At 38.0% G+C, this 12382-nt stretch overlaps 1 protein-coding gene across 1 annotated transcript in view; it reads right to left on the bottom strand.

Annotated features, from left to right (window-relative positions):
• Nucleotides 1-10969: 10969 nt before the first annotated feature.
• Nucleotides 10970-12382, bottom strand: part of LOC118850912 (receptor-type tyrosine-protein phosphatase N2-like) — a 212030-nt gene continuing 210617 nt past the window's right edge. Inside the window, exon 9 of the mRNA XM_036760536.1 lies at nt 10970-11177. Coding sequence (XP_036616431.1) covers nt 10970-11177 — 208 coding nt within the window. The remainder of the gene's footprint in view (nt 11178-12382) is intronic.

The raw sequence follows: 12382 nt of genomic DNA, 5'->3' as shown, positions 1-12382 counted from the left end.
ATTTCTGGAATAGCTTTTTATAAAGGTGGGAAAGGATTGTATTCCATCTTCCCTTCAACACCTGTTATCTGTGTAACTTTGAGCAAGTCATTTAGCTTTTGTGATGCACAGTTTTCTTATCAGCAAAAGCAGAAGGTTGGATGACATGGCCTCAGACTTTCCCTCTGCTTCTACATCCACCATCCCATGTGGTATAATAGAAATAAACCTAGATTTAGAGTTAGAAGAACTGGGTTCAAATAGTGAATCTACTACTTGATACCTATGTTATCTTGAGGAAGTCTTATACCCTTAATTTCTCATATATAAAAGGAAGAGGTTGAACAAGATGACCTTGAAGTCCCTTTCAGCTTTGATCCTATGAGGTGCATGATTCCATTTATTTACAAGAACAATAAATCCTAATATCTTTCATGAATTAGGCTTCAAAAGTAGATTTTTGCCCTTTGTATATCTAGGCATATGAAAAAGTATCATTTTGAATACTAGTACTTCCTTATCTACCATAACATTTAATTTACCCATAATTCCCTAATCTCCCAGTGCAAGCTGTTCCTGCATCTCTACACAGGTAACCCTGTAAACTATGACAAATGAAATTACTTTATATTATTGGCTCATTTATGCTCAGTGTAAAGCCATGATGAAAACTGGCTTTCACAACTTCTAATTACAAAAACATTGGCTACCTGAATCTTCTCCAGCTGAGCAGATTAGCATAGATCTTATATACTGACAGCTTTGACCTTCACTCCAGCAAACACTTGTCAAAATGCCAAAAGTAATTACCTGGCTGTTTAGGAAGGAGTAATGGGGTGTATCTATCTACCTTTTCTTGTTACTGATCTAAAACATCTATGAAACTGTAGCCATTAGGCATCTGCTGCTCTTTGGCATGCAAAACTTCCCCCTCATTTCTTATTAATGTTCTAATACATATTAGCCATATAGCAACACCTCAGGCAGACATCTCACCTCTGGGCCAGAATGGATGCTCGCTCTCTCATCTTAATAGCAAACAGCTTCCTTGTCACGTGATCACTATGGTGGCACAGGAGGAGCAAAGAAGGAATAGTACAACCTAGCAAGTAAGACATCTAAGCTAGAAAGTATTAAATATAAACTTTAAGAAGTGCCCTAATTTCTTGAGAGCACAAAGATACAGGGAAGAGGCGGAGTTGGTAGGCTAGGCCTAGTTCTTTATAAGTATGTCCTTACATTACTCTCACAGTTACCTGAGGAAATAGAGATGCGAAGGACCTACAAAAAAAAACAGAAGAAAAGATACCACCAGGTGAAGTCAGGAATTTAAATTCTCCGGTAATTCTATTCTATCCTTTGGTTCTGACATTCAAACATTATTCCAGCCTGTGGGCCTTGAACCTTTATTCAAAATGGGCCCCTATATGAGACATTTCCTGTGCTGGCAAGTTGCAAGCACATCCCCTGAAATTACCTTGTATATATTTTCCATATTGGCCATGTGACCCCAGGCACATAGCTTAAGCTCTCTGTACTCTGGGCAAGTCTCTGAGAAAAAGTTGCAGAGAAGATGCTGATTTGTACTAGTAGAGGGAGCTTCCTTATCCATGGTTCCCTACATCAAAGCAACCACAAGACCAGTCCTTATCCTATTTGTATATTTGTTATATTACCAAACAGTATGTAAGCTCCTTGAGGGAATGGACAGTTATATTGGTATCTTTGTATCTAAGGTCCTTTCTCTGGATAGTCATTCATTTTATATTTTATTCAATTTATACTCTACTATACTATAGAAATATCGATATGTATAGATTATTTGGAAGCCCAAAATATCAATACTTTTTCAAGAAAAGGAAGAAGGAATTAGTATGATATAGTGTTATTTTTTTTTAAAGCACTAGACTGGGAGTAAGGAGGTTGGGGGTAGAGTATCAGATTTCCCACCAATTAGCTATTTATCTTAAATAACTCACTTCATCTTAACTTCATTCGCCTTAACTGTAACCTACTTGGGTGATGGCTAGTGTAGGGATCCTTAATTTTGTTTTGTTTTGGTTTTGGTTTGGTTTGTTTTTGATATGTGTCCTGGACCCCTTTGGCAGTTTAGCAAAGTCCATGGATCACTAGTCAGAAGAACATTTTTAAATGTACAAAAAATAAAATATATAGGATTACTATATATATATATATATGTATATATGTATATATTGAATTACAGTTATTGAAGTGTCTTTTTTTTTAAAGTTCATGGACCTTAGGTTAAGCACCCCTCTTCTAAGGGCTTTACTAATTGTAATTATATTCTGTAAGTCCTAGATTTTCTGATCTAACTTGTCTTTCCCACACAACGGCAAGCAAGACTGGTTGTCTTGGAAGTACGTAGAAGGGAATACATCAAACTCTAAATCAAATTAGACTCCTGAATTTTATCTTCAAGACAAAAATCCCACTCCCCTCACAAACAAAAACAGGCTGTGGCCAGAAGAGGACTGCAAGCTTTTCAGTGGCCAGGGCCACATCTTGTCACCTAGGGTGGATACTACAGACATTATTAAATCAAGCAAAAATGGAACATCTCAACCAATCTCCCTGTACGACATGTGTTCAGGCTTCACTGCCTCCCTCTGCAGAAAAAGGTGGCAAGGGAGTTCACGTCATTTGAGGCAAACTCCAAGGTTGGATTTCTCCATATTTCAAAAGCTCGCTATTTTAGATTTGTGGTTTTCTTTTTTCCTTTTTTTTTTTTAAGTCAATAAGAGGCTTGAGGGAAAGGAAAGGAAAGGACAGGGTAGAGCACGGTGAAATGGCATTTTCTTATCAGCGAGAACTTTCTGCTCATAATCACCCTGATGCTTTGAAAGACTGCTGACTTCTCAGTCTGGAGACTGTGTACATTCCTTTTGATAAAGTACAAAGTAGAGGCTGGTTTGCTTTTCATGCACTCCCCTTTCAAAACCTATAATCAATCAGTTCAGTCCAATAAAGAACAAAATGGACCATCCTTTCCAAAGGAATAATCAGCATAGAATTCACACTAGTCAGAATCACAAAAGTAATCGATTTTTTGCTTTTAAAATTGCCCTTTTAGACTTCTTCACTTGTCAGACTCCCCCCAATACACACGGTTGTACCAATAAATAACCACCCTATTCACTGAGACCAGAATTTCATTCATTCAGGACTCTGTGTTCCATTATGGTGGCTCTTTCCCACCCATTGAAATTCTTCATAATCTCTTTTCCTTCCCCTTTGCTTCTTGTCATCTGTTTTCTCCCCCGATTTCTTGTTCAAGTGTCCAGAATGTCTAATGAATGTTTATATCAGCCTGGGTCAATTTTCATGTCTTGCACATGTGGACAATATTGCGACTCAATAGCTTTTTACTATTTGTGTTTCAGCTGTTTTTCCTCAAAAAATAGGTAATGCTTTAGCGCTCGGGATGACATCATTTGTGCATCTACTCAGCACAATGATGCATCCTAGTCAAGGACACTGCAAAACTTTGGAAGGTTCTACTAATTCGTATCAGCCTTGAGTCAGGTGCCTACATGTGAAGAACCCTGCATGTCTTAAGATCTTAGAAACAAGTGAACAATTTGTACTTTTAATTTTTAAGCAACTGTCTCCACTACATGAAGAGTTAATTTACAGTGTAGGTAAGATATGTCTCTCAGTTCAGCTAAAGGAAAGTTACAAGCAGCTTCTGGCATGCTCTTATGATCCCTATTTCATAGATAAGGAAACTGGAGTCCTAAGACATTAAATGCCATGGGGTACATAGTAACTACATGTTGAAGAGGAGATTTGAACTCAGGTCTCCCTTTAAGTGTAACCTTCTATCTACCGCTTCAGGGATCACTCAGAAATCCCTACACTAAAAAACAGCGATTTATCATCGATGTCCATGAGCTTCTTTCCTGGACTATAAGAGTTTTAAGGGAATTCCAACATAAAGTAACAGTCTCCATATTCTCAGATGGAAAGAGTTAGAGTCAAAGGAGCTAGATTCAAAAACTGGGTCTGCCAGTTATTATCACAAGCAAGCTTCACAGGCAGCAGTGTGGCACAATGGATATAGCACTGAACCTGGAATCAAGAAGACCTGAGTTCAAATTCAAACTCAGACACTTACTATCTCTGTGATCCTGGGATAGTCACTTAATCTCTGATTGCCTCAGTTTCCTCAACTATAAAATGGGGATAATAGATTGTAATCAGGATCAAATGAAATATCTATAAAAGGCCTTAGCACAGTGCCTAGCACAGAGAAGTTGCTATATAAAAGTTTATTCCCTTCCCCTTATTGGTCATTGTATATCTCTTGGTTTTAACTTCTTCATTAAAACTAGATGATATCTAAGTTTCCTTTCTTGATCCTATGATTATAACTGGAAGTTATCATAAGTGCCCTAAATTGCACATTTAGTGACTTTTAGGTATCTTACAAAGAAACTTTTTTAGGAGAGAGGGGAATGGGAAGAGGGCAATTATTACAATAAAAAGCTAACATTTTCCTCCTCACATCCTTATACTGTTGTCATCTTCCATTTAAATGGTCCAAGCTTCAAAGTAAGGAGGAAAAGTTAAATTATCAAAGTGGGAAGAAGCCATAGAGGAGTACGGACAGACGATGGTTCTCTGGATATACGTAGAAAGTTTTAAGAGCATAGAAAATGTTCTAACACATCAAGCTAAGGTTCTCCTCTTATTTTTTTTTTGAGTGGGGAAGGCAGGGCAATTGGGGTTAAGTGAATTGCCCAAGTTCACACAGCTAGTAAGTGTGTCAAGTGTCTGAGGCCAGATTTGAACTCAGGTCCTCCTGACTCCAGGGCTGGTGCTCTACTCACTGCACCACCAAGCTGCCCCTGAGGTTATCCTCTTAGACACTAGTGATGATGCTTGAGAAGTCCAAAAGGGAGAATTTTAAAGATGAAATCAGCTGGCCTATAACCCATCTGAATAGATGGGGGAAAAAATCATGAAAAGTTTTCTTCTACTTGGGAAAGCCTATAACATGTGATGTGGTATGGCACATCTTCGTGAACGAAAGAGAAGAGTGGCAAGCCAGGGAAGAAAATGACAATCAAAACAGCCAAGTGTAAGAAGTTCATACTGGAAAAGTGTTGGCTGAATTACACTAAGATCAAAGATGGAGAGACAAATGCATAATGATGGGCTCTATCACCTGCTGAAGAGTCAGCGGATAAACCCAACAAGTCACCAAATAGACACTAAGTGCTGAAAATGCAAGAAACGGAACTCAAGGTCTATATTCAGTCTGATGTTAGGAGAGGAGGGCAGCAAGATTTGCAGGAATGGGATTGTTTCGGGGTTTGCAATGGGGAACAGCAGGTGCCAGCTATTTGTGCTACAACAAAGAGAGTGAGGGTGGAGAGGTGCCTAAAGCATAGTGCTAGGCACTATGATAAGTGTCTTACAAATATTATCAGCCAATCTTCACAACAACTTCTAAGAGTTAGATACTATTATCATCCTCACTTTACAAATGAGGAAACTGAAACAGACAGTGGCTAAGGGACTTCCCAGGGTTACATAGCTAGTATGCGTCTGAGACTCGATTTGAACTCAGGTTCTCCTGATTCCAGGTCCAACATTCTATCCACTGAGCCACCTAGCTGCTATCACAGTTATCCTAACGTATGAAATTTTGAATATATACCATACACATACATAGATGTAGATGTAATACATAATATTATATGGGGGGCAGCTAGGTGGTGCAGTAAGTACAGCACCAGCCCTGGAGTCAGGAAGACCTGAGTTCAAATCCAGCCTCAGATACTTGACACACTTACTAGCTATGTGACCTTGGGCAAGTCACTTAACCCCAATTGCCCTGCCTTCCCCCTCAAAAAAAAAAAGAAAACATAATGTAATATATGGGGGGGGGTGTTGCATATGCTTCTAAAATCTGGTCAATTGCATTTGGGCAGAAAGGAAGATTGTTAGAACTGATCAATGTGGTATCTGTACCTTAAAATAACTTTAGAATGAGAAGGAAGCTCCAAATATATCAATTTTACTTCTGTTCAATTTGACTAGTTGTCTTGACAGCAAAGATTAAAAGCTATCTCTGGCATTAATACTAAATGCATATGCAATACAGTAAATGCTTCTTCATGTTATTAAGCAATATCCATTTATTCTTTAATATTCTCTAATACCTTGTGCTCAAACCCAAGGTCATAAATTAGGCAGAATGCCCTGACAAGAATTGTCTGGCATAATGAAGAGATTCTGTTTCACAATAAAATATTGCATTTTTCATTCAAGATAAATACTAAATGATATTTGAAGAGAGTTTATATGGTATTAAACATATGGTTAGTCTTAGAAGTTTTGTGCCATTTTATATGAAATTAGCCCCCTAAAATTGCACTTTTAATGCCATAGCTAGAATACTAGTCTCCCTTCATTACCAATAACAAAAGATATCCCCAGCATAGGGCCCATTAAGCCCCTTGAGGTGATCCAACTGTAAACATTTCAGGAGGATTTAGAACAGCTTAAACATACGGGAAAAGCATAATCTCAGAAGTAATTTCTATATAAGGGTCTATTAATTTTTTAAATAACCCTGATAACATTTACAGACAATACCAGCACATTATATCTAAAGTGTGCCTGTCCCGTTGATAATCTATACAATGGTTAAGGTGCAGCTACCCTGCCTCAAGCTTTGCCTAGTCTTCTGAGGCTGAAAATAACAGTTCTTTCTAGCTTAATTTACTTCTTTACCAACAGAGTGATGAAGTCTGCCTCCCATTGGGGTTACCCACCATTTAATGAAAGGCACATTGTTTTCTTTCATGTTGTCAAAAACTGTCCCCAAAGAGATTCTGTACTGGCCTAGGAAGATAGTATTCTATCTTTATAGTTAGAAGATTAAATCCTTTAATTCAACAAGCATTTAGTAAAGATCAACTGTGTGCAAAGCACTGTGCAAGATGCTGGGTGACACAACAATTTTTAAAAAGCCTCCATCCTTTGGGGGTGGGCAGTGGGAGGTGGGAGGACACAGCATATACACAGATATGTAAATTTCAGGTGAAGTGTGTACAAAGTAGAGATAAGGATCTGTACCAAAGTCTATGGAAAACTTTGAAGACCAAGAGATCAGTTGAGGGGATTAAAGGAAGACTTCATTGAGAAGATAGCATTGGAACTGATCCTTGAAAGAAAAGAAAAATTATGAAAGGTGGCACTGAGGAAGGACTGTACTCCAGGCATAAAGTGAGATCTGGGTGAATGCCAGATGATGAAGATTACATTTGAGGCTCAGTTAACATTTGTTGAGAGTATCAAATGAGACAATATTTGTAAAGCATTTAGCACAGTGCCTGGCACATAGTAAGTGCTACATAAATGTTGCTCTTGTTGCTGTTAGTCAAGATTGCCTGGAACATACAGGGCATGATGGGCAGTAATATAAAGGTGGTAAGGAAAGGTAGCCTGTGGCCAGATTATGGAGGGCTTTTGTTATGTTTTGAAAATAACAGGAAATCACTAAACCTTTTCAAGTTGGGAAATAATATGAATAGACAAAATGAAGGGAGACACTATGATTCAGCAGTAGCAGTGTTAAATTTGAAGTTTGAAGTTCAGGGTTCAAATCCTAGCTCTGCCCTTTAATCATCTCAGTGACCTTAGGCTTTTCTCTTAGCCCTCTCAGGGTAAAATAAAGGATAGTAAGATCATGTGATATGAGATTAGAACTGGCCTCAGAGTCAGAAAGATCTGTGTTCAAGTCTTGCCTTTAAAACATATTATCTGTGTGATCCTGGGCAAATCACATGCCCTATCAGTACCCCAAGGGACTCTAAGTTGTATGTTGAAGAGTAGGTGCTCATCTTGTTCAGCAGAGGGGGATGTTCTTACAAGTTCCTTCCATCACTAAATTTGTGATCCTAAGACTACACGGGGGCAGCTAGGTAGCACAATGGATAAAATGCCAGGCCTAGAGTCAGGAAGACTCATCTTCCTGAGTTCAAATCCAACCTCAGCCACTTACTAGCTTCGTGACCCTGGTCAAGTCACTTAATCCTGTTTGCCTCAGTTTCCTTATCTGTAAAATGAGTTGGAGAAGGAAATGGCAGATCACTCCAGTCTCTGCCAAGAAAATCCCAAATGGGGTCATGGAGAGTCAGTAACGATAGAACAACAACAAGATTACATTGACACTTCTGTACAGAACGGATGGAGAGGAGATAAACTAAAGGCAAAGAAACTGATTTGGAAGCTCTTAGGATTGGGGACCTTCTGAACTAGGACATTAACAGCAGGAATAGGCAGAAGAGAACAGGTGCAAGGGATGTTTGGGGGATAGAATTAATGGGACTTGGTTAATCATTAGATGGAAGCAAGGGAGAAGGAAGAATCAAAGATAGCTGGGTGTCTGGGAGGATGAGAGATAAGGTGAGAGCTTGTCATAATTTATTACTGTATGGCATAAGGAACCCTTGTGTTCATATTATATTTAGCATAACCTATGTTAAAATACAACATTAAAAGACATTAAATGTTTTAATTTGAGAAATGTATTCTTAAATTCCCTAATTTTATAAATACATAAGTGCATTTTATATCTATTATTTTAACTTTTCACAAACAAAAAACTCCCAAAAAACCCAAACACGCATACTGGAGACATCAATGAACATTAATGGACTAATAAAGTGGCTTGTTAATGCTTAGAAAGCTATTGATGAGGTCTAAATGTGACACATGTTTGATATCATTCTTTCTTTGTTCTGGGCCTTTAATATCCTTCCTTAAATGACTCTACAATGAAATAAAACTCACAAAAAAGTCACTGATAATGAGCACAGAATCATAACGAGAAAAATACTATTTCTTTTTTGTCTTTAAGTCATAATGAGAGAAGAGACGGAAGGAAGGGGAAGGGAATAAGCATTTATAAAGGACCTACTATGTGTTAGGCCTGTGTAAATGCTTTACAAATATATGATCTCATTTGATCCTTGTAACAATCCTGAAAAGTAGGTGCTATTATTATCTGCATTTTACAGTTGAGGAACATAGAAGTTAAATTACTTGTTCAGGCTAGTAAGTGCCTGAGAGTGTATTTGAACTCAGATCTTCTTGACTTTAGACTCAGGATTCTATCCATTGGAACACCTTGAAGTTGGGGAGACTAAATTCAAAGGTGGAGCAGCTAGGTGGTACAGGGAATTGAGTGCCAGGTCTGGATTCAGAAAGACTCATCTTACCGAGTTCAAATCTGGCTTCAGACACTTACTGTGTGACCTTGGGCAAGTCATTCAACCATGTTTGCCTCAGTTTCCTCATCTGTAAAATGATCTGGAGAAGGAAATGGCAAACCAATACAGTATCTTTGCCAAGAAAACTCTAAATGGGGTCACAGAGAGTCAGACATGACTGAAAAAGACTAAGCAACAACAACCAAATTCCAAACTAAATTCCCAGTACTCTGGTGAATTTACCCCTCTGTGAGCAACTGTGAATGCATTTCTGAAATCAGCAGATTGCTAACTAGTTCTGTTCCTTGTAAAAAAAAAAATAGCAACTACAAACAATTCATAGATGATGGCTGAAGTTGACAAATTTGTATGGTAGATGAAGGAAAAGGAAAGAATGCAGGCCAGTAGTACTTGTCAGTAACAAACAAAGAGTTTTCAGGAATGGTTTATTTCCTTCTTATGAGCTGGGTTGCTTTAACATTACCAGATACCACACCATATTACATATACCCCAACACATGACTCATACCTTAATAGTCATGATTTTCTTAGCCGAGACATTGATGTCTGAAATTCTAACTTGAACAATACCTATAAAATGATTTGGCCAAGGGTGTGTGTATGTGTAAGAGAGAATTCTATCTTACCAACTTAAATTTCTTGAATCTTCATTTTGTCTCAAAAACACTATGATCAGAGGATGGGAGTTCCTAAGAGCATATAGGGTCACTAAAAATTCAATGGCCATCAAGGTGTCTTAGATCAGTTTTTAGCCATTTCTAAAGATTCATTACTATAGTAGGTTGTTTTTTTCAACTGAATTTGACTGTCTGACCTCAAAATTTTACTGTGAAAATAGAGCAAGGCCTTCATTAGACAGGATACAAGAAAACTGATCCTCATTTAATACAACTGCTATTTAGGGAAATAACTAAGTAAAAACAAAATAAGTTCATTTGACAGATTCAGAAAATAACAATTTTAAGTGGTGTCTAGAATTTTACGCTAGGCAAAAACTACAATGTAATCCTAATGATCCAAGCCTTTGAATGGACCTCAGGCATCAAATATTTAGTTATGCACACAATATTCTACTTACTAAGGCAGGGAAGAGGAATAATATATGTTATAAAGATTTCCAACAATGAGGGTTGAAACAAAAAGGCATGTTTAATTAAAAACTAATCTGGAATCCAAATTAACCCCAGCACACTACTCCCTAAGAATTCTACTAATGGTAATATTTCTGTTTCTTCAACAAGGAGGCACTGATTATATAATAACTAAGGCAAACCCAAGTCACATAGGAGAGTAAATAAGAGTTCACAATTAAGGGGACCACAACAATGGTCCCCTCTCTGTGGTCTATACAGTAAAACCATTTACTTATGGATACTGACTATGTTTATCTTAAGTCTTCCAGATCATAGAACATGCCTATATAACAGATGGATAAAAGAAAGCCGCTTTTTCTTCCTGTCTTGTCCAGAACAAATGGCCTCAACATAAGTCCACATTCATTCTTTAACACCAGGGTTACCAAGGATGCCAAATCCTTACTTTTAAAAAGCTTGTCTTTTTCTCCCTCAGACAGAACAGCTCTGTGGTCTTTTCTCTTCTATCTGAAGCCATGTCCACATTTCTCTGTTTAATCCAGTCCCTGTGCAAACAATGAAGTCTCAGGCAGTTTTAATTGACTCAGGGATGTTACACTTCAATTTGCCCTCAGTGCCACTAACCCTTCAACTGTCTCCTTCATTAAATGTCAATCTGAGCAGGGAAAGTGTGCCTTTTCTATGGGGCCTGTTTTTATGGCTCACCATTCTCTCCACTGGCACATGTGTTTGCATGTGCATCAAAATGGCCTTACCTGCTGCCTTTGCAACATCTGCAGTTGTCATGTTTTGGAAACTGGAGCTCACTTTGAAGGTCACTGCTGGTCCCAGCACACTGAAAGAGATAATTTAAAAACAAAAAGTTTATCACTGAGTCCTCTGACATAATGTGACTTTCCTATGAAAGCCAGATGGAAAACATTGACATATTAAGTAGAAAGCATCCAGGACTGCTGCTAGGCCCTCGATTTGACCTCCCCTGGGTTTTGTATTTCATAGGCAGCATTATTCTTTGGTCCCCTCTTCAAGTGATTCAATCGATGTGCTTTCCTTTACAAAGCACATGGTTCAGTGCTCTTATCTTTTAAAAAAAATATATTCAAATCAACCCCAGTAACCCAATAATAACAAGCAAATGTTCATGCAAGATTGAGGGGGAAATTGTCACAGAAAGAGATTTCAGCTTTAAAGTTCCCAAGAATTATGATAAACAATTGGGCCCTTAAAAAAAATCAACAAAAACAACAACAAAAAATAAAATTTACCAGAAGTCGTTAGGACTTCTGCATAGAGTGAAAAGAACAAGTAGACAAAATGAATCCCAGGCAGGAATGACCGAATAGATATGAATTCCCTAAACATCATGTTGAACACTGACTTCTCTGGGTCATTTTATGCCAGGACCCTACACACTTTAGAAATTAATATAGTAGAATGCTATGTTATCCTAAATCAAAGACCAGGGACTCAGGACCAGTTTTTAATGAGAGATATACTAGGGCTAAAGGACTTGAACCTTCCTTTTTAAGACGATTATTTAGCTTCCCTGATGGAAAACATACAGAATCCTAGCTTTATAGATTAACCAGTGATGGAGAAATATGTCTGTGATCAGTCATAAAACTGAGCAATCCCATAGAGAAAACCTCTTATAGGTCAGGTGTGGCCAACTGAGGTAGATCACTCACCATTGCCATGCTCTTCTCTCATCATTAACAATTTCCACCAATAACATTATATGCTGTCTTCATTTGGCATATAGCCCTATCATCAATAATAAGGGTTCAGAGAAATAAAAGGCAGTTCCCCAATGGGGAAAAGTTAGGGACCCCTACCTTAGAACATCTGAGTTGTCATATTGGGTGAAACCCATAGCCCATCAAGCCTTATATTTTATTTCACACTATGGTACTTCGGAACATTGGGGCAAAAGTTGCAGCTATTCCCTATGCCATCATCCTCAAACATATAGGATCAACCAATTCATCAACAAGCATTTATCAGACTTTGTTTATATGTACTAAGCACAGGGGAAAGGCA

Source organism: Trichosurus vulpecula, chromosome 5 (genome assembly GCF_011100635.1).
Source record: "Trichosurus vulpecula isolate mTriVul1 chromosome 5, mTriVul1.pri, whole genome shotgun sequence".
In the NCBI taxonomy this organism is placed as follows: domain Eukaryota; kingdom Metazoa; phylum Chordata; class Mammalia; order Diprotodontia; family Phalangeridae; genus Trichosurus; species Trichosurus vulpecula.
This window is presented reverse-complemented; position numbering and strand designations above follow the sequence as displayed.